Genomic DNA, 27640 nt, shown 5'->3' with positions numbered 1-27640 from the left:
TGAAGGGCCTGAGGTGGCCATCCTGGGCTGCAGGTGCCTCTGAGTTCGTCCCACATCCGCCCACAGCTGGGCCAGCAGTGGTCAAGGGCAGGTCCTCAGACAGGACTCTGCCAGCCCCAAAGAACGGTCAGCCCGTGCCTCTGGGGAGGGGGCTGGGGTAGGACCCTGCTGCGGACGCAGACCACCAGGCCGGAGTTCCACCACCGCCTCAGGCGCCGGGCGGGGACGGGGCAGAGGGGCCAGGGGAGGACCAGAACCTGGCAGGATGTGGGCAGCGGAGGGGCGCCCTCACTGCCTCCTTGCCTGAGCTGTGAGGGCGCTGGGGGGTGCCCCCTGCGGAGGGCTGACCTGACCCGGTAGGGGCTGCGCAGCAGGCGGGGCGGGGCCTCAGTGGCAGCCGCAGGCGCGGACCACCATGTTGCGGTGCTTGCGCAGGATGACGTTGTTGCTGCTGTCGTAGTAGAGCACGGAGGTGGCGCTCAGCTTGGTGGGCGCGCAGCACGCCTTGGGCACCGCCTCAGGCTTCATCAGGTGCACCTGGCGGGGAGGGGGCGGCAGGCAGAGGCGTGAGAACCGCGGGGGCCCGTCCCAGCCCCCAGCTCCTGCCGCCCGGGCTCCAGCCGCTCGCCCCTCCCCGGCGCCATCTCGCCCCGCAGCCCGGCAGGTGCCGGCGCGAGCTCTGCCCCGGCCCCGCCCCCTTGGCCGCCCCCACCCCTCCCCCCGCCCCGCCGCTGCCCTCAGGCCCAGCCTGGGCACCTGTGGCTCCTGTCACAGCCCCACCCAGACGACTTGTCCTTCAAGAAAGGAGAGAAGATGAAAGTCCTGGAGGAGTAAGTGCGCCCAGGCATCCCCCCCCCCCCCCGCCCCGCCGCTGCCCTCAGGCCCAGCCTGGGCACCTGTGGCTCCTGTCACAGCCCCTCCCCTCAGACAGGACGACCCTGACCCTGCTGGCCCCCGGCACGTGTGCCAGGTCCTGCCTGCGCCCCTGCAGCGTCGCCCCCGGGGTCCCCTCTGCTCCTCTCTCCTCCCTGCGCTTCTGCAACGTCCCTGATCGTGTCTTGTCCGCCTGAGCTGTTTCTGGTCCGTCTCCCCCTCCAGACTGGGAGCCGGTGAAGGTCCGTGTTACACCTGCTGGCGGCCAGACTTCTGGGCTCACCCTTGGGGTGTCCGACACTGTTGTTTCTCAAAGCACCTCCACCCCTCCTAACGATTTCTAGGCAGGGATTGTTCTGGGCAGATGACCACTGAGGGCACAGGGACCGAGTCACCTGCCCAGTTCCATGGCTGAGGCCGAGGCCGCGGCACGACTGGGACCTGGCACGGGGATCCCGCTACCCTCCTCCAAACAGCTCTACCCCTAAAGAGCCCGACTGAGTGAACTCTTGCAGCCTCTACAAAAATATTTATCTGGAGACTCGGCAGGATGAGCTGCCATTCACCCTGGACTCTTCATGGAAGGGCCGTGAAGGCAGCCCCCCAGCCTGTCAGGGGCTGGAGAGAAAAGGGAACCTGCTTCCATCCACCGGGACCTCCCAGGCCTCACGGAGGCCGCTGGAGCAGGACCTGGGCGAAGCCGTCTCATGGGGGGCCCTGTCCGGCAGCCTGGCCCCCGGTCCCCAGAGCCCAGCCTTACCCCAGAAGCCCCAGCTCTGAGCAGCCTGCTGCCAGGACAGGCTCCATCACCCCGACCTTCTTCAAGGAAGGAGCTCCCCGGGGGTCCCGCAAACCCCATGTGACCATTGGGAAAGGAGGCATTATCCGGGGGTCCACGCTGCCTTAACTCCTTTGCTCTAGGGCATCACCTTGAACAGCCTGTAACTACAGTGTCCAGGTCAATGTTCTAGAAAGAAGCCTCAGCACTAAAAAACATTTAAAACACGCAGCGAAAAGCAGCGATAAGCAACAGTGTTCCTATTAGAAATTTTTCAGCATTTAAAGTTTCCCCAGACACCGGGGCATCAAAAGCCTGTAGAGACACAAAGAGCCGAGAGGGACCCAGAAAACAGAGCCAACGGGAAAGGCACGGGAGGGGAAACCAGAAGGGCACGGGGTACCTGGTGACTCCTGCACAGGAAGAGGGGGCAGAACCCACACGTGTCACCCACCCCGACCCTGAGGGCGTGTGTGACACACAGGAGGCCGAACGTGCCAGTGAACATGGTGCGCATGTGTGTTCTGAGGGCACAAGTAGCCGTGTGGGATGCCCGCCTATCATGCACGGGCTGTGCCTCTGACCACCAGCAGGCGGGCCTTTACAAGTCTGGTACCCACCGCATGGACATGCAAGTCCCCCACGTGCACGTGTGTTCAGGTGCACGGGTTGGGGGTGGCCCACACGGGGACCAGTTTCTGCACGGCTGTGGGATTTCAGTGCACGCGCACGCAGAAAGGTTTCCATCTAGAGAAAGCTCCCTGACACGGCAGTGCTGCCATCACCTGCTGGCTGCACACGCCCCTCTCCTCCGCAAACCCCTCCCCTGGGCGTCCAGGCAGAGGGACGTCATACTGACCAGTGACTGCAGGATGGCGTGGTTGGTGGCGTTCATGCAGGAGTCCAGTGGGAAGGAGCACTCCCCTTCACAGTAATAGGCTGAGTAGCCTTGGGGGGCGATGACCCAGTCCTGGGGGCAGGTAATGGGAGAGGGTGAGTCCCATTCATGTGCCCCTCCCGAGCCCCCCAGTCCAGCACCTGTCACAGCACAACTCAGGGCTGCCCCTTACTGTCCCTCAGCCTCAGGGCCCACCAACCCACCCTCGGGCCCCTCCCAGGGCAGTGTCCCCCAGATGCCTGACATCCACCGGAAGACCCTCAGCAGACAGGGCCGGGCACGATCTCCGTCCCCTTCATGTGCCATCAGCGCTCAGCTTCGTCCTCCCCAGCCCACCCCCAGTCACAGCAAAGGCCAGAGGCACTGCCCACCCTGGCCTCAGTTTTCCTGCTGCTGCTCTGACATTTTATGGCTAAAGATTCAGACAGTCTCCATTTTCATGGTTTTCACAAAAAAGCACTTTTCACTACAGAAGCAACACATTCTCCCTTTAGAGAACTTGGGAAAACACAGAGGAAAATAAAAAGAAAATGCAAATCCCCCAGGATTCTACCTCCTCTTGGACATACACTTGCCATCATCAAGATGGGGACTGTCATTTAGGAAAGAACGAGAGTCAGGAATTACCAGCCAGCCAAGGTCCCGGAAGCTGACATAGAGCTCATGCCGACGGCACACCTGTCGGCCGTGGGAGCCGTGGACGTCGTCTGTGGGGGACAGAAGGGGCGAGGTCTTTGCTGGGGTTCCTGCTCTGTGCACCCACCACAGGGAGCTCCCGGGGCGGGGGACGCCCTGATTGGCTCATTTGTTGAGTAAATGAATGATGGGAAACTAACCCATTTGGTCTCATAAAGCCCATCTCTGCAGCTCTGCTGGCGCCGTGACCCTGGTCAAGAACCTTCGATGGTTCCAGATGATTCCCCGTGATTACAGTCACCCCACGCTCAGCCCAGCCTCCCCTGACTTTCAGCCTGTGACTCCCGATGGTCCACTAAACAGCCCAGGGACCCTCTGCCGTCCAGCAGCCCCTCCTCCTTTCCTCCGGAGACACCCCTGACGTCATCCGCCTCTCCAGCCACGCCCATTCCACAGGACAAGTGGTTCCCACTGAGGCCAAGCAAAGCCTGGCTCCCCGTGAAGGAAAGGAGGGCACCAGGGGGCTCTGATCCCCAGGGGCTTGGCCTGGTAGGGACACCTTCACACAAACGCTTGGATCCTGCAGGGTGCCCGGGGCAGCACCGAGGGCCACCAGGGGCACCTGATTTTGACGAGGGGGTGGGGGGGGCCTGGTGAGCCAGGGAGGGCAGGAAGGGACTTCAGGGCAGCAGGGGCGGTGAGGGCAGATGCTCAGAGCCCTGGAGACATTGCAGCGGCTGGTCCCCAGGGTGCAGGGGCAAAGTGGTGTCAGGAAAGGTGGCTGGGTGACTGACCATCAGCCTGACCCCACTGAAGCCGGGAGGGTTCTGTCCCCACCACCTGGTCCCCAACCTCACCGAAGATCCCCGGCAGTTTGTTTGGGGGCGGCAGCTCGTTGGTTCTTTTCGGCAGCCTCCTCTTCAGGGGCCTCACCGCCCGAGGGGCTCGGACGGGGCCGGGGCTCGCCCTGAAAAAGGTGACCACGAAAGGCTGTTTGGAGCGCGGTGCCTGTTGCCCCAGCAGACCGGCCAGGCCAGGATCCACGCTGCGCCCTGAGACGGAGAGAGCAGAGAGGGCGGTCACTCGAGGGTGGGGCCCTGCACGGGGACACAGCAGGGACCTCTCTGTGGGCGGGCCAGGAGCACGGAGCCTGAGGCTGCAGGGGACCCACTGGGTCTCAGTCTCCTCTTCTGAAGACCTGAGTCCCAAGTCCAGCCCCAGCCCCCAACGGGCAGGTCTGCAGGAGAGGGGGAGGGTCCTCGGGAGCACAGGCTCGGGATTAGTGATGGTCCAGGGCACCACCCGTTGTGACAGCGCTTTACAGCTTTCAGTCAGTTCACGTGATGATCTCAACCAGTCTTCATGGTGACGCCAGACCCATCATTTCACTGAGAAGCATCAGAGCCCCTCGGTGACGGCTCAGAGCACCACTACCGGGGACTCTCAGAACCAGGGCTCCCATCCATCTCGGGGCCCCGAGGCCCGAATTCTACCTTCCACCCCATCCTTTCTGGGGATCAGTGCAACACCCAGCTGGTGGGAGCGGCTGCCAGGACTCAGTGCTTGCTCTGCTGAGCGCCGCCCAAGAGCAGGCCACTCACCGATGCCCCCAAACGAGACCCCAGGCGCCACGGGCAGAGACATTTACGCCAAGTCCACGTTCAGACACGTGCATCTAATTCCAGAGCCCTTCTTGTCCATTTAAGTTCTTAACCAGAGGGTTTGTGGTTTGAAAAGGAAGAAAGAGAGAAAAGGCTGTGGGCAGAGACATGACTGGGGCCTCAGCCTAGGAGTAGTGATGCTTGTAAAACTGGGATTTTACCCACAGCTGCTTAAAGCCTGAGGATGCCGGAAAAACACACTGGTTATCCCTGGAAAAGTCACCTCCACCAATAAAACTATGTTCTTGTACATCTTTGTAGTTCCAATGACCTCTTGTTTTTTAATTGTCAAAGTGATATAAAACAACAACTGTAAAGAACCTTAGGAAAAATATTACCTGTAAAACCCCTCCCCTGCTACAACACATTTTCATTTTTCTGGGATATTCTCATATGTTAATTTAAATAGTGAGCATAAGAAAGAAGTCTGTATTTTTCCCAATTTTTCCACATAAACATTTTCTCGGTTGTTAAGTCTCAACTATGAACATTTCAAATGTATAAAATTCCTTTCAGTAGATATATCTGAATATTTAGATATTAGTTTCTCTTTAGACATTTAAGTTATTTCCTGGCTTTCATCATAAAGATGAGAATGTGATACAACCTCTTCATTTCCTTTCCCTGTGGAATTTTCTCACACTAAACAACAGGGCATGACTACAAGCTCACTGTTAATGTTTCGTAAAACACAGGGCCGGGGCTTCCCTGGTGGTGCAGTGGTTGAGAGTCCGCCTGCCGATGCAGGGGACACAGGTTCGTGCCCCGGTCTGGGAAGATCCCACATGCCGTGGAGCGGCTGGGCCCGTGAGCCATGGCCGCTGAGCCTGTGCGTCCGGAGCCTGTGCTCCGCAACGGGAGAGGCCACAGCAATGAGAGGCCCGCATACCGCAAAAAAAACACAGGGCCGAACATCCCACTTCCATGTACATTTCACCCCAGTGTTGCAACAGTGATGCACAGGCATAGACACACATGCACATATGTGTATGTGTACACGCATGTGTGCATTTATACAGCTAGTGTACACATATGCACATACATAGACATGTGTGTTCTATTAGTGGGTCTCATGATCCTCCACTGCACATTACAGGTCAAGGACATCGCCAGCCCTTACACAGCTGTGCTTTAGCCCTGAGTCCATGCGCCAGAGTTGATTAAACAACTAATCGACCAGAGACTAACTTTTGACCTATGACATCACCTGCCACAAACATGCACTGGGCCCATCAGAGGTGCCACTCAGGGATGACCCTGCTGAGACAGGAGCTGACACGGGGAGGGGCCCAGGGAGAAGCCGTTCGGGGAGTTTGGGTCATGGCAGGTTAGGGTCACGAGGAAGAACAGCAGGCCCGTAAGGATGCAGAGACACAAGACACATAGCAGCCCTGCCTCAGAGGGAAAGGCCCGTGGAGCGACGAGGGCAGGCGGGCGGCTGTCATCCACGCGGCACTGGAGCGGAGCTCCACACGTGGTGGACACATGGGGTGGTCTTGGCCTGGCAGCCCTCCAGGCCTGGGTGTGCAGCCGCCCTGTCCTGTGAATCCCTGGAGAGCCCTGTCCACTGAGAAGCCAGGGAGACCTTCGGTGCTCCCGAGGCTGTGCTCACTGTAGGCTTTTCTTGTGCAACTGTCTGGTCGAGGATCGTATTGGGGTCTCCTGGGCGCAGAGAGATTGGGTCACATGGCAGGCCCCAGCTGTCCAGGTGGTGGCACCCAGGCTGCCTGGCTCTGGCAGGACCCTTTCCAGAAAGCAGAGGCAGGAACTTCAAGAACCTCTGAGGCCCAGGGTCCCTGCCTCTAGACCTGAACTGTGAGGTTGCTGGCAGGCATGCTGTCCCCTTTGTGAGAGACGTGGGACGTGTGGCCACACCTCGAGATGGGGACCACACTGTGGCCTCCCCCCGCACGCAGATCGATGAAGATGCTGCTCCTCTGGGCCAGGAAGGCCCCTAACACCTCCAGCCTCCCCCCATTTCTGAGTCTACCCCATCAGAGCCTGGATGTCTTGGCAGCTCCCCTGCCCTATCACATCCCCGAGGATTCATGCCCCCTACCCCTGGGCCAGGCCAAGATTGCTCCCATCTCTCCCCAAGGCCTCTTTCTGCTCTGGGTGCCACCTGCCCCTTCCCTGCAGCCCCTGCCCCGCCTCACCCTGCGGTCATGGATGTGACCCTAGTGCCACGTTGAAGGACAATCAGGACGCCTGGCTGAAACCCTTGGAGGGGATCCAGCTGTGACCAGGTGTGCTTTTGTCCCACAGGGCATTTCCTCACCGCATGAGAACTAGGAACTCAGTGCTTTTCCTTCTTGCTACTGTGTAACAGTCCTGTAACTCATCTGCTTCTAGAACCTCTGCCTGTCCCAGGCTGTTGCTGGAGGACTTCTCCCACCACGCAGGGCAGATCAATCCTCCTCAGCAGAAGCCCCAGAAGGTGCTGCACAGTCCACTCAATGACGTCCACCCACTGCCCGCCTGGTCACGGTCCCCTGACACTCTGTGGCTGTCCTCTCAGGTGCACTGTCCCTCCACTCCAGGATCCGGGCCTCCCGTCAGGGTGAGGCCTCAGGGAGACCTCTCTGAAAGGCCTTCCTTGACCAGCTGGAGCTTCCTGTTCTTACCTATGAGCTCCCATCCATTTCGTGCAGCCCTAGAGCCACATTGAGAAAGTGTGGGCTCCACGGCAGGCCTGGGTTTGAACCCTACACATGCACGCACGCACGCACACACACACGCAAATGCAAACTCATTTTTTTCTGTTTAGTTTGTGAGACTGTGGATTCAGGATGAGGTACGTCACTGCCCCTCATGGGTTTCAAGGGAGTATGAACAAGAGGCTGGTTTAGGCTCCATAACAGAGAAGAAGGGTCTAAGTGTCTGATCTGGACAACACAGGAACGCTATGATTTAAGAAGAGAAAACTCATCTAAGTCCATCGCCCGGGTTTCTAGAACTCCTCCCATCCTAAGCCGCAGCCTTTGGCCACACACAGGCGAGCTGTTTATTCACAGAGGAGACTTCCTGGTGGAATGTCGGCACCAAACAGTCTCTCCCCCTTCAGTTGCCCCTATTACTAGTTTACTGGCCGCCTAGACGGTCTTGCTTCCCTTCTAGAGACATCTATTTAGCTACGAGGAGGAGAAATGTGAGAGGCAGAGGAGGTGAGGCTACAAGGAAACAAAACTTAGCGACAAAATGAAAGTCCCCAGAAGGAAAGTCAATAGGGCCAAAGGAAAAAAATCTTTCATTTAGACAGCGTTTCTCCTGGTTACAAATTCACATTTATGTGTGTATGTTTTCATAGTTCCAGTACACTAAAACGGTGCCTTCCGCAGACTCTGGGTGGAGTTGTTCCTCCCCCGTCATGTTTCCTTACATTTCATGATTCATTCACAAGAGCAGACACTTCAGTGAAACCCTTCCCATGGGATCATCTCAAGCTGCATAGAATTTAATGTAAATGTCACAGACAGGGAGGAGGGTGATTGGAGCAGAGCTTTCTCAGAGCTCACAGGACATATAAGGTCAGTGCCTCTGTTTTCCTTTTGTTTTTAATTAAAGGCATGTCCCTCTTGAGAGAACAAAGCCTATCCAGTGGCAGCCAGTCTGGGATGGCAGGAGAAAGCCGGCCAGATGCTGGTGAAACGTAGCACTGTGATTGTGTCTTTCTCAGGATGCAATCCAGGAGGTTAAAGGGAGAAGCACACGCCCTGGGACCAAGGTTCACTTTCTGGCTAGGTATCGACCTGCTGCATGGGTCTGAGATTTGGGGAGACGGCAAAGGTGCTCCCCGTGTTCTTTTTGATGTCCTCCACCATCAGGCCATCCCAGAGCTCGATCAGGGTCAGTCCTCTCTTTTTTTAAAATTAATTAATTAATTAATTTTTGGCTACGTTGGGGCGGGCTTTTCTCTAGTTGTGGCGAGTGGGGACTACTCTTCGTTGTGGTGCGTGGGCTCAGTAGTTGTGGCACACGTGCTTAGTTGCTCTGCTGCATGTGGGACCTTCCCGGACCAGGGCTTGAACCCGTGTCCCCTGCATTGGCAGGTGCATTCTCAACCACTGCGCCACCAGGGAAGCCCAGTCCTCCCTTCCTGTGCATGTCAAACACGGCCATCTCGGTGATGATTCAGTCCACACACCGCTTTCCATTCAGCGGCATGGTACATTTCTCCAAAATTTTGGGTTCACTGGCCTTCGTGGAGTGCTCCATGGTGACCATCACTCTGGTCTTGGTACTGGACACCAGATCCATCGCACCCCCCATTCCTTTCACCTTCTTGCCAGGTATCATCCAGTTAGCCAGGTCACCATATTTGGAAACCTGCATGGCTCCCAGCAAGGTTAGGTCGATGTGTCCCCCTCGAATCACGGCAAATGATTCATCGCTGGAGAAAAAACAGCCCCCAGGAAGAAGGGTGACTGTTTGCTTGTCCGCATTGTTGAGATCTGCCTGCATGGCTCCCAGCAAGGTTAGGTCGATGTGTCCCCCTCGAATCACGGCAAATGATTCATCGCTGGAGAAAAAACAGCCCCCAGGAAGAAGGGTGACTGTTTGCTTTTCCGCATTGTTGAGATCTGCGTCCACCTCCTCTTTCAGTGGAAACGGACCCAAGCCCAAGATTCCATTTTCACTGTGAAGATGAACGGTTATACTGGGGCTGATGCAGCTGGTGGCCAGAAGAGGGATTCCTATGCCCAAACTGGCACACAGGCCGTCCTCAAATTCAAGAGCTGCCTGCTTGATGATCCGTGTCCCTATACTATCTGCAGACTTGCATATTTCATCATCCTCTTTCCGGATCACTAAACGCTCATTTCTTTTCTCATATTTTCCCCTCTGTATTCCTCGATCTAAGTAAATGTTAGGAACATGGATGTCCTCTGGGGCAAACGACCCCAGGTCCACAGTTTCTTCAATCTCCACCACTGAGGTTCTCGCAGCTTTGCCCATGGGCACGTTGAAGTTCTTGGCGCTGGCCCTGAAGATGACGTTTCCTGCCCGGTCGGCCTTCCACCATTTCACCAAAGCAAAATCAGCCGTGACGTCGTGCTCCAGAAGGTAGTGCTGTCCGTGGAACTCCCTCACCTCCCTGGGCTGCCTCAGGATGGCGATGTGGCTGGGTGCGCCTCCCTCCTGGGCCAGGGTCCCGTAGGCCGTGGGGGTGTGGAAGGCGGGCACGCCGGCGGCCCCCGCGCGGATGCGCCCGGCCAGGGTGCCCTGGGGCGTGATCTCCAGCTCCAGCTCGCCCGCCAGGTACCGGTGCTCGCAGAGCGAGTTCTCCCCCAAGCACGTGCAGACGATGCGGGTGATCTGCTTGGTCCCCAGGAAAAGGCCGAGCCCGAAGTTCTCCCCCGCACATTGCTGCTGACCACGGCCAAGTCCTTCACGCGGGTCTTGAGCAGCGCCCCTATCAGGTTCTCCGGGATCGCGCAGAGGCCGAAGCCCCGGACCATGGTCCTCGCGCCGTCCGGGATGTTTCTCACGGCCTCCACGGGGTCCGCGTAGGACTCGGCACGCGCGCGGGTGCTGCTGGCGAAGCCGCACACACCGCCCGTCGCCAGCGCTGGCACCGAGCGGCCGGCGGGGACCCGGCGCCCGAGCGCGGACTCCAGGAGCCGCAGGGCTGCCAACGTCCGCTCCGCTCCGGCTAGGGCTCCGGTCCCGGGCCCAGCGGGGACAGGCGGCGGCCGTGCGCGCCCCGCCCGCGCGTCACAGGGCAGGGAGCCCCCGGCGGTGACGCGGCCGCCCGGCTGGCTCCCCGCCGCCCCGCTCCGTCTCCGCGCTCCGAGGGCCCGAGGGGCCGAGCTTCCCGGGCCGCGAAGGCGGGAGGCGGGACCGGCCCAGGCAGTCAGGAGGGACTGGAGGGATCCGGGGACTGGCGCACGGAGGCCCCGAGCACGACGTGCTCATGGGAGCCTGAGCACCCGGCTGAGGGGTGCCGCTCAGGTTGCCCCTGCAAAGGTACTGCCCCAGCCCACGGCATACTTTGGGAAGCAAGTCTGTAAGCGTAGCCAACACTGAAGGAGGGGGAGAGATGCTACATCCCCTCGAGGGGGAGTGTCTCAGAGGGTTGTTTTATAGAACGCTGAATCAGATCCTGTCCCCCTCCACTGCTATTAAATAAGATGGCATATATTTCAGAGTTACTGTTTTGCCCACTTGTCTTTGCCCAGGTTGCCCACACCAACCCTGGGCCCACCAGGAGGCTCTCCCCCAAACACCTGCTAAATGAATGAAGGTGTGAATCCTCATTCTACAGATGAGGAAACCGAGGCTTAAAAGGTAAGTAACCTGCCAAGGTCACCGAGTTAGAAGGCTGCAGAGCCGAGATTCACACCCAGGCCTCTGCCTCAGAGCCTGAGGGTGTGAGCGCTTCCCCTCGCCCAGCCCAGGAAGGAAACTCCTGGTGCAGACGGCAGCTCCGTAGAGTAAAAGCTCTCCCATGTCTTGGGGAGGGAAAACACGGACTCACTCTGAGCAACACAGCTGTTGGTCCTGCAGAAGGAGAGGAGGGCCTCGGCTGGTAGGGGGTCTCCTGCTGCCCCGCACTGCGGGAACCTCACTCTCTACCCACTGAGCCCCCGCGGAGGGGTGGAGGTATCCCCCAGCGGCACAGGTGGAAAAGGCCAGGCCTCCAGGGCCACGTGAGGGGCTCTAGCTGCGCCGGCTGCCAGCAGCTTCCTCGGAGGAGCCCCCAGGGGACGGTTCGCTGCTGGCCCGAGTCTTACCATCATCTGTTTCCACATAGAGGCGGAGTCCCAGGTCCTTGCTACGGTTCAAGAGCCAGCGGTCACTGGCTGCTGTCACGTCCAACACCAGCCAGCCCTCGTCCCCAGATCGGAGCGTCTGAAGATCCAAAAAGAACAAGTCAGACTCCCTGTGGACACGAAAGAACAATTAACCGAGGGCCGGCACAGCTGCCTTTGTGTTTCCAGTGCCCTCCTGGGGGACCATCAGTGGGGCATCTACCCCGCCTGGCTCTGACCTGGGTGCCTTACATGCCTTTTCTCACTGCGTCTACCGTACAAAGGTGTCACTGTGCCCATGTACGGCTGCGGAAACTGAGGCTCAGGAGCTCAGTGACCTGCCCGTGTCCCACAGCTAGGACAGTAGGATGGGGACTTGAATCCAGGACTGATGCTGGGCCTCTCCCCACGGTGACACGAGGCCTCGGGCCAACCATCTTTCTCCTTTGAGGGTGGGCTGCCCAGGAAGCTCCCCTTCTGTCCTCTGGGAAATGTCCCCCCAGCACCCAGGGCTGGGCCGGACCCTCTGGCAGAGGCTTAAGCAGACCCGCGGGGCGCAGGGCAGGCACCTGTTGGACTGCTCCAGGACCACCTCGAACATGCTGATGTGGAGGGTCCAGTTGAGCAGGTGGGTACTGGGCAGCTTGTAAATCCGGAACTCCGCGGCCGTGACGGCCTCCCCCACCGGGATCTGGGTGAGGTCAAAGCGGAACTCCTTCCACTGGGGCTCCTGGCGGCCCAGGGTGCGGTCCTGCTCCACTGCAAGACAAAGTGGGACTGGTGGTCACTTGTGGTTCCAGCTTGGGCTCCGGGGTGGGCAGGGCCGGGTGGGATCTGGGGGCCTGGGCAGTCTGGGTGGGACTGCTCCCTCCTCGAGAACAGGCTTGTCCCAGCTCTGCCTCCTGGGTGCCGAGAAGGCTCCGGGAGCTGTGTTGTGAGGCACCTGACACAGCACCTGGCACACGGCGGTGCCACAAGGGCAGTGTCCATGTCTTGTCCGCAAGCCCCAAACCCAGCCTGCCCCACTCAGCACCCTGCTGGCTCTGGGACCCACAGATGGGGCACAGGACAGGTCCCTCCTCTGGGGAGATGGACATCAGACCCAAGGCAGAAAAGGGCCACGGTGGCAGCAGGGACACAGCTGAGTGCACTTGGGCAGGATGGGGCTCCCAGAGTCAGCCGGTATGTGGATGGGAGTTGAGGGGAGAGAGGGCTTTGGAGCTGGGCCTTGAGGGGTGAGAGTGAATTTGCCACGATGTCAAGGCAGAAGGACGCTGCAGAGGCAGGGGCCAGCCTGAGCAAAGGCCTAGAGCCCAGGAACGACAGCACCGGCAGGGATAACACCAGCCATAAAACCCAGCAAAGGGTGAAAGGACGGCAGGACCCTCTTTGGAACAAGGGGAAGCAGGAAGGGGGCCGGAGGGAGACGTGAAAAGAACCAGGAAGAGGCGAGGTAGGATGAAAGCTCCTGGAAATGCTGGGTCAAGTGCTGGGGAAGCTGGAGGGTCCCATGGCATGATCTGAGCAGGCTTCCCGGAGGAGGTGACACCTGAACTGGCCTTGAAGGATGGGACTGAGTCTTAGTAGGTGAATAAGGTGGGGGAGAAGACATTCTAGGCAGAGGCCCTGCACAGGTGTGAGGTGCTGGGGCCGCCCACCATGCCGCAATGTGCGGCTCAGGGCATAAGTCTGGCTGTGGCTTGACTGCGGAGAGCTGGAATTCTGGCCTCGGAGCGTGGGCTGTGCTCTGGCCAGTGGGGGGTCAGGGCTCTGGGCAGCAAGGGAGTGTGGTTTAAGGGTAGAGTGGAAGCTATGTGTGGAGGCGAGGGTAAAGCCCAGGCTGGAGGGGACCCGAGGCAGGCCAGTGGCTGGGCTGCTGTAACAGTCTGGGCAAGAGACCACAGGAGCAGAATAAACCCCATATTTCCCCAGCTGCCCGGAAATGCCCAGGACAGTATATTTAGAGCGTCTCACTTTAGCCTCCTGTCACTTTCAAACACTAAAAATCTGTGTTTCCGCAAAGCAGGGGCGGGAGCCTCCCAGAGCCTTCCCCCAAAACCAACACTGAGATTTTAATTACATGTCTGTGAGTCTTTTTAAAAATTCTCTCTCTGGCTACTGGACTCAGAGACCACAAGTCACCAGGCTGGTGGCAGAGGCGGATGTGGGAGCACTTCCTGTCCTTGCGGTGGAGACCTGGTCCGGTGATGGATGGGCAAACAGCTGTGCTGGGCGGGGCCAGTGGACACATGTTTGGGCAGGAGATGGGCGTTTCATCCCCTGACCAGGAAGGAGAGTAAATAGAACCTCCATTGTCTGACAGGGTGCTGGACCCGCAGTAAATGCCCAGCCACGAGCCAGGCTGTTCCAGGGGCAGCGTGTCATAGGAAGATCTGGGTCCTCCCATACAGGCAGGGCACGGAGGGCAGGGTTCTGGACCTTTGCTGAGTGATGCTCGCCATGCATACCACCACACGAGTCCCCTCCGCCCTACACACTCACACACAGAGCTTTGGGGACAATTTCTGTGGATTCGGTAACTTCAGAGACCACCTCGGTTACGTGACTGTGTAAGCATCCCTGATCTGCAGGATGAAATAGGGCCAGGCTGTTGGCTGTCACAGAGTGTGGCCCCAAGAATAAGGAGGGGTCACTCAGCCATGCCCTGAACTCGACCTCTCTCAAAGCATTCTTAAGTATATCTGCCCCCAAGCCACAGTGGGTGACCCTTAGTGGGTCACCTGGAGCCTCTGTCTGCAGGCCTGACACTGACTCATTCATGTTGTATCCAGGACTGAGGGAACAACCACAAACCTGCCAGCTCCTGCGGGCACCAAGCTCTGTGGCCTCCCTCCCTTGCTGAGCTGGGGGCCTGTGTGTGGTGGGTCAAGAGAGCCTTGTTCACCTGGGTTGACCCCAGTTCCAAACTTCCATCCGGTGGGTTTGTGAAATCGATGCCCACCACCCCCTCTCCCCCGCAATAGTTCTAGCACAGGAAACTGCCCACCGCAGCAGTTCCAGGCAAGCACTAGAGGTGGGACATTTTTAGGAAAATGATTTTCATCAGAAATTGGTGAACTATCCTGAGTGTGGAACTGGGTAAAGAGAGTAACTCCTTTACCTGACAGTCAATGGGGAGGGGAGGGCGAGGCCACCTGTGGATTTGCAGGTTTTTCAGTGCCTGTGGCTTTGAGTTAGGAGAGAGAGTTCCCAAAAGCTGGTGTTCTGGGAAAGCATTTTCTGGCACCTCTATTTCCCCCTTGTTAACTGTGCAGACCGAGCCTGCTTTAGCCAGAGAAGCAGCTTAGGGCATCCTGAAGGGTTCCGGCCAGTGGTCAGGGCCTCACTGCAGGCCTGTCCCTTTACTAACCAGGTATGGAAATCCCCTCTGGGCCTGGTCTTCTCCTGTGTGAACTGGGAATGAGGAGACACCCAGCTTTCCTCACAAGTCCATGAAAGGACTTTGTAAATAGTCAGGCAATGGACTGGGAGGGATGGCTGTTCAACAGGAGTTTGGAATGAGCCTGACTTGCAATCTCCCAACTTTGAGCCAAGATGAGATACCCTCGAAGGCCATGTCAGCAACTCCAAGGCCATAGGGTGGAGGGGAAGGGGAGATTTTGAGTGATTGTTTTCTAAATGAGTGTACTCATCATTTATTTATTTATTCATTAATTTATCAAGTTCAATTTATAAACAAATTTATCAAGTTCTTACGGTATGTAAGAGTCTGTTCTGACTGGGAGCACAGCAGTGAACAGACAGAACAAGACAGTGCATTCACAGTGTTTACAGTCTAACGGGGAGAGAGAATAGAAACAAACAAGACAAATAAAATAGGGGATGTCATTTCTATTTTAAGGAAAATACAGAGCATTATGGTTTCAAGAGGATTGGAAGGGGTAGGGGGGCTTGTCCTTGGGTGCTCAATATGGCCTGTGAGAAGGAAATAGGTAAGCGCAGATGTGCGTATTCTCACATGGTGCTGGTAGGGATACCATGGGGAGGAATTGGGCAACATCCTTTTGCAATACCCTGGCAAAATTACCTATGAATTTATCCTTTGACCCAAGATTCCCAAAGACACACTGCCAAAGATATGAAAAGACAGGCACAATGCACTTCATTGGGCACAGGGAGCAGACAAAGGTACGTCTTGCTCCATAGGCACCTTGACATGTTTACTTTCCACAAAATTATAAAAAGCTGCCCAAAATGTTCAATCACTGGACCAGCATTTCTGCCTGGAGAAGCAGCAGCAAATTAATTTACTTTCTGGATCGACTTAATGCAGCCCCCAGAACAATAAGCAGTCACAATTCACCAGTGAGTGCTAACTGGACCCTTGGCCTTCGCCTCCAGCCCCTGATAAACCAGCTCCGGACCCCGCGGTTGAGGGGAGGGCCCACAGGAGGAGGCGGCCTCCACCACGTCTGTGGCCCTCATTCTGCCTTTCCATGTCTGAGGCCCTGCACCCACAGCTCAGGCTGGAGCTCCAGATGCCACCCGCCCAACACCTACATTGGCTTTGGCTATTTTTGTGCCCTCAACAAAATGTAGAGTCACCCGGACAACCTAAATCTGTCTTGTTCCTGACCAAAAAGTAAGACTTCAAAAGACGCCCCCTTCCTCCAGTCCAGTGTGGCTATTAAGGGAATGGCATCTTCTGACCTGACAGTCCTTCCTGCCCTCAAACCCTTCCCCAGCCCCTCAGGGCCCATGGGAGGGTCTTAAGCTTCGCTCTGCTGTCCAGCCACCGCCCCTCACCTACACAGGCTGGCCCTGCCCATCCTCACGGCCTCCTGGGCCTTCTGGTGCAAACACCCTCCCGCCTGGAGTCCCTCCTCGAAGCCGCTCTCTCCGGGGTTGCCCCATCCCGCCAAGTATAAAGGCTACTTTCTTCTCGGTCCAGATGTGAAAGCCCCCTTGCCTGCCTCTGACCCCACACACATCAGCCTGCCGGTCTCTCCCTTTCCCTGTTCCGGGTGTCCCCGTCCCTGGTTCATCTGCCCTCTGGACGGTGACCAATTTGAGGACACAGACTGAACAATGTGGGGTGGAAACGGGAGGCCTCAGCAGTCTGGTCATCCAGCCCCTCGTGTCCCGGGGGCCCAGAGAGGGGAGGCCCGGCCCCTCATCCCAAGGGCTCCTGGTCCCCAGGACAGCGGCTCAGCATCCAGCAGCGCAGCCCCTGGGCTGGGGTGTCCTGCTGATCTGGGAGTGGCTTCCACGTCACCGAGGGTTTCCAACCCAAGCCACCCATGTTCTCACTTTACTGTGGGACTCGCCTCCGTTCACGGCCCGGCCCCCGAGGTGGAGGACAGGCTCCCTCGGGGCCCCGGAGGCGGATGGGCTGGGCCTGTCTGGCTGGTCCTGCCGGTAACAAGGCCGAGGGGCCCCTCAGACCTAAGGAAACACCCGGGTCTCCGCGGCCCGTGCGGGTCCCGAGTGAGCTGCAGAATCCATCACCCCCCGGTTCTGCCCCTTCAGGGCTTCCTCCCGCCCAGGAATCTCAGCGCTGCCCAGAGCAGGCCCCCCGCTTCACTTCTGGGGGTATTTTTAGTCAGTTCTCATTACTGACTTTTTCAAGAGCTGTTTCCATAAATGGCTCTGTGCTTATAATTACTGGTCCAGGCCTCAGCCGGCTTCAGAGCCCAAATTGAAAGGGAACAACCTGCCCACTGCACCACATCAAGCCCGCCAAGGCCCAAAACAGATCCAAGGAGATGTGAGCAAGAGGGATGCGGTTCCTCCAGTTCCAACCCAGGAAAGACCTGAACTGTGGGGCTTTCCAGAAAGACGTGGTCACGGTGACACATCCCCTCTCTCCCGTGGGGAATGGGTGCCCGTGAGGAGTGGCGGGTGTCCTCCCGCCCTGTGCCTCAGCCCTGGAGGAGCCCCATCAGTGGGCAGGGAGGGTGGGGGACACATTCTTTTGTGGGAGCTGAAAAGGCCTTCGTGGCAACCCTGCATAGATGGGAAACTGAGGCCCAGAGGGGCAGAGACTTGCTGGGGGTCATGTGTCAGGTTAGGGGCCCTTCACGTGGACTTGCAGACTTGGAGCCCATATAAAATGAGTGGCCCTGGACTTTCTGGGTGGCAATACTGGTGTGGGGGAATCACCTCTCCACAAGATTCTTCCATCAACAGGTGCCTGGGAGGTGGCCTGCTGAGGCCACTGTTCTCTAGGCAGGGCCCTGCGGGGACTCGGGTTCCAGGGGAGGGACAGGATGATCTGCAGAGACGGGGAGGCTGGAGGGTCCAGGTCTGTGCTTCCAATGCAGAGGGCGTCAGTTCCATCCCTGGTCAGGGAACTAAGATCCCACATGCCGTGCGGCGTGGCCAAATTTTAAAAAAAAAGCAATAATAAAAAAAAAAAGACGGGAGGCTGGCCCTGCTTGTGTGCCACCCGTCCAGGCCCAGAGTCAGATTTGGTCCCCGTTCTGAGGTTGTTCATAGTTTCTTAGTAGGGCCGGGGGGTGGGTAGGAGAAAAAGGGACTAGACGTGCCCCCGAATCAGATAGGCAGAAAGCAACTCCATTCCTAAGAGAAATACAGATGATCAACGTGGAGGACGCTCGTGGAGGTGCCTTGGGGAGGAGTGGTCAGAGAACACTTTTCTAGGAAACATAGTTGAGAGTGGTGGAAGAATTCTGACAAGCAGAAATGGAGTAAAGTATCTGAGGCAAAGCACGGAGGTGGGAAATAATGTGTCAGCTCCCATTTTTTGAGCACTGAACTGTATGTCAGGCACCATCCTGGGCACATTGCACAGGCCATTTTTGTTAATGTTTACCTAACTGTGTTAGTTATCTATTTCTGTGTAACAAATTACCCCAAATATAGCAGCTGAAAACAACCAACACTTATTATTTCACATGGTTTCTGAGGGTCAGGAATTCAGGTGCTTAGCTGGGTGGCTCTGTCTCAGGGTCTCTCATGAGGTGACAGTCAAGCTGTCAGGTGGGGCTGTGGTCTCTGGAGACTTGACTGGGACGAACAGATCCACTTCTAAGCTCACACCTGTGGCTGAGGGTAGAAGGCTCCTCATGTGGACCTCTCACGACATGACCTTTCCTCAGAATGAGTCATCTTGGGGGGTGGCAGGTAGAGCCCAAGACGGAAGCTGCAGTGTTTTTATAACCTAATCTTGGAAGTGACACAGCATCCCTATTGTCACATCCTATTGGTCACATAGACCAGCGCTGGCCCAGTGTGGGAGGACATAAAGGTGTGAAAACCAGGAGGCAGGGATCATTGAGAATTATACTGGAGGCTGGCAACCACAGCAACACTGTGAAAGAGGCATTCTTCACCCGATTTTATAGCTGACAACACCAAAGATCAGGGAAGTTAACTGATTTGCACAAGACCACACCCAGAAGCCCCCAAGGTGGGATGAGAGTCTAGGTGTGTCTGTCTCCAAAGTCTACATTCTTTCTCCCCATCCACAGCCTCATCAGGTTGGGGACATGTCAAGGGAACACCGCAGGGTTCTGCTGGACTAGGATGTCAAACGCCCAGTGCCAGGCTGGCAAGAAGGAACACGCAGAAGGATCCCAAGCAGGAGAAGCCATGAGTGGATTTTCACTTGAGGAACTGGAGTTCCAAGACAGGCTGAGAGCTTTTTCACCTCCATGCCTCCCCTCTGCCTGGACACCTCCTTTCACCTGCTTCTGACTAAGTTCTACCCTTCTTTCAAGGTCCAGCACAATGCCACCTCCTTCAAAGCCTTCTCTGCCCCCCAGCCAGGAGGCCATTCATTCCTCCCCCTCTTCTGGCCTTGTTAATCCCCCACAAGTGAGAGCGGGACCTGGTCTGGCTTCTGCAGCACTTCATGCTCGTATCTGAGTGGGAGAATGGCCATTTCTCCCACTTTGCAATCATTTACATTGAGTTGTCTGTGGCCCTATCTTTCCCACTGTAATGAGTGGATCTTGGGCTGGGGCTTGTGCTTTGGAGTGGGCATGAAGATAACCAGGGAGGGCAACAGCACACAGTAGGTTCCCAGGAGTGTTTGTGAAGCAATGACCTCAGACTGAAGGATCCAACCTTCTCCATACCTGGGTCTTGCAGCCTTTGGCTTCCCCAGAACCCTTCCTGTATTCAGAGCCCTAGACTGTTCTGAAGGAATGGCTGCTGCTCAGGGGGGCAGAGCCAGCAGTTAAAGGAAATAACTGGGTTTTACTTCTGGTCTTGTCACTGACCAGCTGGACTTGGGCTAAAAACAAACAAACAGTCAAACCAGGCTAACATTTACTGAGCATTTACCAGGCACTGTTTCATCCCTTTACATAGAGTAAGTCATTTAATGCTCATAGCCATCCTAGGAGGCAGGAACTATTATCGCTCGCATTTTACAGATGAGAAACCTGAGGCACACAGCAGTAAATAACTTACACAAAAGTCATATAAATATATCTTAGGTCAGACTTCCTGGGCAACAGGCTGAGTAGGTAGGTTTAGTGGAGAGTGTTCTTGCAGGGAACAAGAAGGAGTGGGCACAGTTGAACAGTTGACACAATCACAAAAGGGCCAGCCCATCTCATCTGCACGGGGAGCTCTGGGCTGATGGCCCTTCACAGTTGTCCCTCCTTGAGGCAAGGGGGCTGGGCATTTATACCCCAATAAGCCAGTCATTTGATGTGGGGTGCCCTCAAGGAGGGTGCCCAACCTTGAGCAAGAAGCTGGTGGACTGATGTCGAGAGAAGGACCCAGCCATCAGCAGCCCACCCTCCAAGCAGCTGGTGCAACAAGTGACTCAGTCCCAAAGAGAATATCTGGGGAGCACCATAGCATCCACTAAAAACAAGTGGTAGAATGGGGATCTGATCCCGGAACCGTGTTCTTACCACTCGGCTCCAGGTCCCCAAGTAAATGATGGGGGTGGGAGGGTAGACGAACATAGCAGGCTCTTCCTCATAATTCTGGCTGCTGTTTACTGAGCGGTGCCAGGCACTTGCTAAGTTTTTCAATGCCTTAACCTATATAACCATTGCACAGATCTCAAGTAGCAGACCCTGAATTAAAACCTGGTCTTCCCCACTGTGCTCTCCCACCTCCAAGGCCAACCCTCCTCACTGCTGTGACCCAGTTTTCATATCTGCTCCTTTGGATCTGAGTACCCAGGACCTTGGGCCAGTCACTTATACTCTTTGAGACTAGACTTCTCCCCTGTCACCTAGGGGCAATAGTAGTCATTTACCTCAGAAGGGTGAGAGAAGACTGAGAAGATGGGGGTGGGGAGGAGTAGCCAGTCATCAGGGATTCATAGGGCATACCATTCTGATGGCCATACAGGGTTTCGGAGAAAAGAGACCCACCTTCAACTCTTGGAAAGAGAAATACCTTTGGAAACCATCAACAAAATGAAAAGGCAACCTACTGAATGGGAGAAAATATTTGCAAACCACATTTCTGATAAGGAGTTAATATCCAAAATATATAAAGAACACATACAACTCAATAGCAAAAAAACAAACAATCCAATTTTTAAAATGAGCAGAGGAACTGAATAGACATTTTTCTGAAGAAGACATACAAATGTCCAACAGGTACATGAAAAGGTGCTCAACATCACTAATCATCAGGGAAATGCAAACCAAAACCACAATGATCTATCACCTCACACTTGTTAGACTGGCTATTATCAAAAAGACAAGCAGGGCTTCCCTGGTGGCGCAGTGGTTGAGAGTCCGCCTGCCGATGCGGGGGACGCGGGTTCGTGCCCCGGTCCGGGAGGATCCCACATGGCGTGGAGCTGCTGGGCCCGTGAGCCATGGCCGCTGGGCCTGCGCGTCTGGAGCCTGTGCTCTGCAGCGGGAGGGGCCACAGCAGTGAGAGGCCCGTGGGCCTCAAAAAAAAATAAAATAAAAAAATAAAAAGACAAGCGATAACAGGTATTTGTGAGAATGTGGGAAAACGGGAACTCTTGTGCACTGTTAGTGGAAATGTAAATTGGTGCAGCCACTACGGAAAATAATATGGAGGTTCCTCAAAAACTTAAAAATAGAACCACCATATGATCCGGCAATCCCACTTTTGGATATATATCCAAAGGAAATAAAAACAGGATATCAAAGAGAAAGAAGTGTAAGTATGGCAGTGGTCATTTTGCAATATGTACAAGTATTGAATCATTATGTTGCACACCTGAAACTGATATAATATTATATGTCAATTATATCTCAATTTAAAAAAAGATATCTGCACTCCCATGTTCATTGCAGCATTATTCACAACAGCCGAGATGTGGAAATAACCTCAGTGTCCATCTACAGATGAATAGATAAAGAAGATAAGGCGCGTGCACACACACACACACACACACACAAGGGAATGCTATTCAACTATGAGAAAGAAGGAAATCCTTCCATTTACGACAACATGGATGAAACTTGAAGGTATTATGCTAAGTGAAGTAAGCCAGAGAAAGACAAATACCTCATGATATCACTTATATGTGGATTTTAAAAAGTTAAAAAGTCAGAAGAGTAGAAAAGTGGTTGCCAGGAGCTGGGGGTGGGGGAAATAGGGAGAGGTTGGTAACAGGGTGCAAACTTTCAGTCATGAGTTGAATAAGGTCTGAGGAACTCATGTAAAACATGGCGACTATAGTTGATAACACTATTATATAATTTTGAAATTTGCTAAAAGAGTAGAAATTAAATGTTCTCACACACAAAAAGGAATACATATGTGAAGTGATGAATGTGTTAATTAACTAGATGTGGGGAATGTTATATGTATATGTATAGCAAATCATCCTGATGTACACTTTAAATAACTTACAATTTTATATGTCAATTGTACTTCAATAAAGTTGAAATAAAAATAAATGAATAAAAGGTAGATAGATAAAAAGGAAAATAATGTGGTCACTTAATAGTCGACTTTCAAGACGGATAAAGGATTTATTGTTAAGTGAAAGACAAAATGGCAAAACAGTGGGCATTTAGATTCCACTTTGTAAAAAAGAATAACACAAATTGATAAAATATCAGGGCTGGTTGCTGGGGAAGGGCTAAGCTAAAGGATGAAACATTGGTTCTCCCTGAAAGACAGAAGATTACTAGGAGCTTCCATATTATATGTTTCTAGACATATGGTCCGAATTTTCTCTCATGAAATTCTATAATGTATCTATACGGTATGAATTTTCTACAATGAATACGCATCAGTTCTATAAATCCCAAAACAAAGATATTTTGAAAATCACGTTCCTAGTTTACAACACACGCTCACATTTAATACAGTCCAATTCAGCAGCACGAACTACACCTAATGATGGGCCCTGGGCCAGGGGGAGAGGCAGCTTCTGTGTAGAACAAGAGCAAAGGATATGCAGGCAGGGAGACAACCTGCTGTGTACCTTGGGAAAACTACCAAAGTACCCTGAACCTCACTGTCCTCTTTTTTTTTTGCGGTACGCAGGCCTCTCACTGCTGTGGCCTCTCCCGTTGCGGAGCACAGGCTCCAGACGCGCAGGCTCAGCGGCCATGGCTCACGGGCCCAGCTGCTCCACGGCATGTGGGATCTTCCCGGATCGGGGCACGAACCCGTGTCCCCTGCATCGGCAGGCGGACTCTCAACCACTGTGCCACCAGGGAAGCCCCCTCACTGTCCTCTTTTTAAAGAAAGATGTGACAGTAAATGTGAGATGAAATGAAAGGACAGACATGGAGGTTCTGGGCATGTGGTCATCACTGGCTGTCATCTCACACAATCCCTGAACAGCCCCTAGGGTGGGTACTGTGAGTATCTCCATTTTACAGAGGAGAAGACTGAGGTTCCTAGAGGTGGACTGAAAATCCAGATCACACTGAGAGTAGTGGGTGGAGTCAAGATGCAAATTCTGTTGAGTCCCAGGTCAGAACCCCCAGCCCAGTCCTGCCTGCCCTCCCACTGTCCATCCGCTCCCAGTTTCCAGAGAGAGGCGTCACTGTCTAGACCACGTGACAATCACCTTGTGGCTGATGTACTGTTATCTGTCTCTCTCTCCCACTGGAAGGTCAGCTCCACAAGGGGGGACTTAGTTTCATTCCCTGTTATATTCCAGGAACTGGAACGGAGCCTGGCACAGAGCAGGTACTACATGACAATTTGTGGAGTGAATTCAGGAAAATATGCAAGAATTGCCTACTAAAGAACCAAAGAAAGTGACCCTGGGGCTCATGGAGGTGAAGGTCAGGGGGCTGAGCAGGACCCGGGCCAGGTCCCTCGCTCGCACTGAGCCCTGCGTCTCCCGAATCCAACAGCCTCAGCTCATCCCCACCCCCGTTCTCAGCCACCCAGGATCACGGGAGTGAATTAGTCCAGTCCAGGGAAGGGTCAGGACAAAAGTGAAGATGGCCAGTTCTGACTACACTTCTGCCTGCAGTGCTGTTTGTGCCTCAGTTTTTCACTCTAGAGCATGGGCACCTGGTGCTCCAAGGAGAGGAGGTGGAGAAGGGCTCAGGAGGAACACGCAGAGGTGGTCTCTGCTGCCTCATTCCTCCCTCAGGGCTGGCTGGGCTGGCTGAGGCCCTCGGGGGTCCAGCCAGTCACACTGAGCTGGGCAGAGGGATGGGTGGTGGTGTGAGAAGCTGCCTCCGAGGAGCCACAGGGCCAGAGCTGGGAGAGACCTCGTTTTTCTGACACCATCGCTGTGGACTGGACAGGAAAGCAGAGGCCCAGAGAAGGGAAGGGATGTGGCTCGGGATGTGCAGGAGTCCACGGCAGGCCCAGGAGGGACAAGAACCTGGGCGCTGTCTCCCAGATCAGGGCCTCCTCCCCTGAGCTCAGGCGGCACCAGGGACAGGCTCCGTCTGCTCCTCGAGGGCACCGGCCCCGTCACTGTGTCCTAGCCAAGGGGAGCCAAGAGTCCACAGGCGGAGATCGACAGGCAGGCCAGGCAGGGCCCAGCTCTGACCGCAGCCCTGGCCCCCAACACAGGCCCTGTCAGTCACGACACGGCTCCTAAAGCATCTGCTCAAAAGCAGAGGCCTGACCCCTGGACGGCAGGCCCAGGCCTCTGGGTCCTACAGGCGCCACTGACGGTCAGGGGCCCGGCAAGCACCAGGCACGGCTGGCTTCTCAGGAGCTGATGAGGCCAATAGCAGAGGTGGAGCTGGAGTCAACAGGTGTGGGAGCCTCGGCGTGGGCGCTGATGCCACAGCGACTCTGCTATTAGACTCCACGGTGGTTCAGGGGCCGCTGACCTTCAGGGGCCTGGAGCCGGGGCCTCCAAAGGAGGAAACGATCCTGGTAGGTTCTAATCCCCCACATCAGCCTAGGTAATTACCAGTTAAAACTACTCAAACTGAAGGAGTTTTACTAGTGCAATTAGTACGTGAGAATAAAGAAGGCCCTCAGACAGCTGGCTGGACTGCCCACAGGCCAGGCTTCCACTGAACAAAGATCTGCTTGTTAATCCACAGCGTCAGAGGCTTTAGATCTTCATGAAACACACAGAGGTGGTGTGGGAAGAAACTGGGATTTGGAATCCACAGCCTGAATGATGCCATGGATGTGCTGTGTGACCCTGGGTTGGTTATTTAACCTCTCTGAGCCCATGAAATGAGGCTGGTAAAACAGCTTCACAAGTTGCTGCATGGATGAAATGAGTATTTACAGGACTATGGAACTTCAAATGCTAGTTTTTATTCAAAAACAGACAGAAACACCTTTGGCTGACTTTAAAACTCTGTTTCTGGGTTTCACATGTCTATAAGACATGTGGGGACATTTCCATCACATCCACACCAAGGCTGAGCAGCAGCTGGGAGGGTCTGGTATCAGCACTGACCAGGGCCAGGTTCACCCTAAAAAGGGGGCTGACTTTCTGCCCCTCCCCCTCTATCAACCTATCACACAGCAACTCTGAGGATGGATCACTAGGAGCCCCATTTTACAGGGAGAGATCTGAGGCTCAGAGAGGGCAAGGGACTTCCCTAAGATCACAGAGCAGAAGCAGGAGGGCAACCAGCCCCTCCTGAGCTCAGGGTGCTGCTCGACTCACAGCAGCAGCTCCCACCAGGGCTGTGCACCCTGTGCCCCAGGGGATGCTGGGGGAAGAGGGACATGGGCTAGGCGGTGACTCACGCAGATGGGCGGCTGCCCTGGAGGCATTCTCAGGGTGACCGCATCCACAGCTCTTCTTGGTCCTGAGCCCGGGGTCAGCTTGCCCCCAGCACGGAGCTCCAGCCTCAGCTCCACATGTGGTCGCCTCTGTCCCAAGTCCCCACCCCTGCCCTCTAACAGGAAGGTGGCATCTAGAACCCGCCAGCCCAAGTCCTGTGCCTGGCACTGGGCTCTCCGCAGAGGTTAACGGCTGCCTCCTGCGGCTCGCTCCCCCACCTGAGCCCATCACGAGTTCTGGTTTGCGGGGAACGGGCCTCCTTGAGGCAAATGGCTGAAGACCCACAAAACTTACTGTCACTCTGACCCCTGGGTTCCTCTGCCGAAATCCCTCTGAAAGCTGTCTCCACCTTGAAAGCCTGCCCTCCTGACACAGAAATGTCACCTCCTTGAGCACTGGATGGAGGGCCAAACAACCTGGGCCTGTCCTGGCTTGGCCACATAGAGGCCACGTTGTCCTGAGCAAGACACTGCCTCTCTGAGCCTCACTGTCCTCATCTGGGAGATGGGGATGAATATCATGTCGCTAACAGGGTTGTTGGGAGGGTTAAGAGCGGTGCTGTAGGTGAAGGGAGGCTGGTGACCACGGCAAGGGTCCTCTCCCTGCTCTGGGTCCCACAGCTCTCCCCACCTGGGGCTGAGCTGTAGTCCTTGGGTCCCCAGGTCCAGCCTAGTGTCTGCCTCAGCTCAGACTCCTGCCCCTCACTGGCCACAGACAGGAGGCAAAGCAGGTGGGGACATATGTTCATGAATGTAGATTAAAGAGAGTTTAGTAATGGAAAACTTATCTTTGAGAACTTTAAGGGTAAATGGCTCCACGATTTGGAGTATAATTTCTGCAGAGAGGAAAAGCTGGGCTTTACCTGGGAGAACAAAGAGGGTCCAAGCTGCCCATCAGGTGATTTAATGGCCTGGACACTCATTCCATGACAAGCCAAGTCCCGGTTGTGAGCCCAGGGTGACAAGACCACAGTCCCTGCCCCGCTGAGCTCAGAGTCTACTCCTTCCCCACCGTCCCACCCCGCAGCAGCACCCCACCCCCAGGTGGCCCAGGGAAGAGACTGCTGTGGACTCAGAACATCTGGGTCCTCATCTCTACTCTGGTGCTTTGATGATGCGACCAGGGTTTTCCACGCTGAACTTTGTCCCTCTCTTCAGTACTGCTCTTATCAACGTGACAGTATCACAGCCTCTGTTTACTCATCTGCCTCCCTTCCCAGGACCAGACTGTCTTCCTGGCACTGCCCGCGTCCACCTGACACTACATGAATCTTACCATCAGGTGTGTTTGGCTGCGGGTGAATGTACGCCTCTGGGACTCACATCCCTCATTTGTCCCTGACGGATCAGCAGCTCACCGACCCCCAACCCCCTGAGACTTCGCTGCCCTGACCCGGGCGGTTTTCCCTCCCGCCTTTCCTTGTCCACGACAAGGGGATTCCCCGCTCCCAGCAGGGCCCTCGCCCTGCCCGAGGTGGCGCACACGCCCCTGCAGCCCGCGCTCAGCCCCCGAGGGGCCCCTCGGCCAGCCGTCCCCCACGCGCCTTCTCGCGGGGTCGCCGCTGCCCACCCCGGGCCCGCTCTCACCCATGTTGACGAAGCTCATGACCAGGTCGGCGCGGCCCAGTCGCCGCTCGGGGGTCCCGCCGTCCTCGTCGTCGTCGCCGGCCATGGCACGATACATGTCCAGCATGAAGAGCGGCGCGGACGCGGGCAGCCGGGCGGCGGCGGGCGGCGCGCGGGGCCGGGGCCGCCCGGGCAGCCCGAGCACCGCTAGGATCTCGCGCTGCAGGTAGCGGCGCTCGCGCGGGCCCAGGCGCCGTTGTGGGCAGCCGGGCGAGGGGCGCGGGCCAGAGGCGCCGCCGCCACTCAGCGCGCACAGCGCCAGGCCCAGCAGCCAGAGCGGCCCGGGGCGCGCGGCCAT

At 55.9% G+C, this 27640-nt stretch overlaps 3 protein-coding genes across 3 annotated transcripts in view; 1 reads left to right on the top strand and 2 right to left on the bottom strand.

Annotated features, from left to right (window-relative positions):
* Positions 1-3207, top strand: part of PPIE (peptidylprolyl isomerase E) — a 24753-nt gene extending 21546 nt beyond the window's left edge. The window contains exon 10 of the mRNA XM_007453766.1: positions 3158-3207. Coding sequence (XP_007453828.1) covers positions 3158-3207 — 50 coding nt within the window. The remainder of the gene's footprint in view (positions 1-3157) is intronic.
* LOC103087176 (bone morphogenetic protein 8A) lies at positions 388-27640 on the bottom strand. The gene is made up of 7 exons (XM_007453768.1): positions 27304-27640; positions 12168-12357; positions 11581-11729; positions 4043-4237; positions 3177-3256; positions 2511-2621; positions 388-537 (listed from the first exon to the last, which is right to left on the bottom strand). Exons 1-7 carry the CDS (start codon positions 27638-27640, stop codon positions 388-390), a joined length of 1212 nt encoding a protein of 403 aa, XP_007453830.1.
* On the bottom strand, positions 8584-10835 carry OXCT2 (3-oxoacid CoA-transferase 2). The gene is given in 5 exon segments (XM_007472325.1): positions 8584-8711; positions 8947-9301; positions 9431-10207; positions 10210-10710; positions 10818-10835. Coding segments are annotated over 5 exon segments (1779 nt in total).

The sequence above is a fragment of the Lipotes vexillifer genome, unplaced genomic scaffold (genome assembly GCF_000442215.2).
Source record: "Lipotes vexillifer unplaced genomic scaffold, Lipotes_vexillifer_v1.1 scaffold213, whole genome shotgun sequence".
Lineage (NCBI taxonomy): Eukaryota > Metazoa > Chordata > Mammalia > Artiodactyla > Lipotidae > Lipotes > Lipotes vexillifer.
This window is presented reverse-complemented; position numbering and strand designations above follow the sequence as displayed.

Bases quoted from the DNA above. Each gene is read 5' to 3' on its own strand.
- LOC103087176 (XM_007453768.1), bottom strand. From the start codon at position 27,640: ATGGCCGCGCGCCCCGGGCCGCTCTGGCTGCTGGGCCTGGCGCTGTGC. The intron at 3,257-4,042 runs GTGAGGTTGGGG...TGTCCCCCACAG, and splicing joins CAAACTGCCGGGGATCTTCG to ACGACGTCCACGGCTCCCAC. The intron at 2,622-3,176 runs GTAATTCCTGAC...ACCTGCCCCCAG, and splicing joins TCCGGGACCTTGGCTGGCTG to GACTGGGTCATCGCCCCCCA.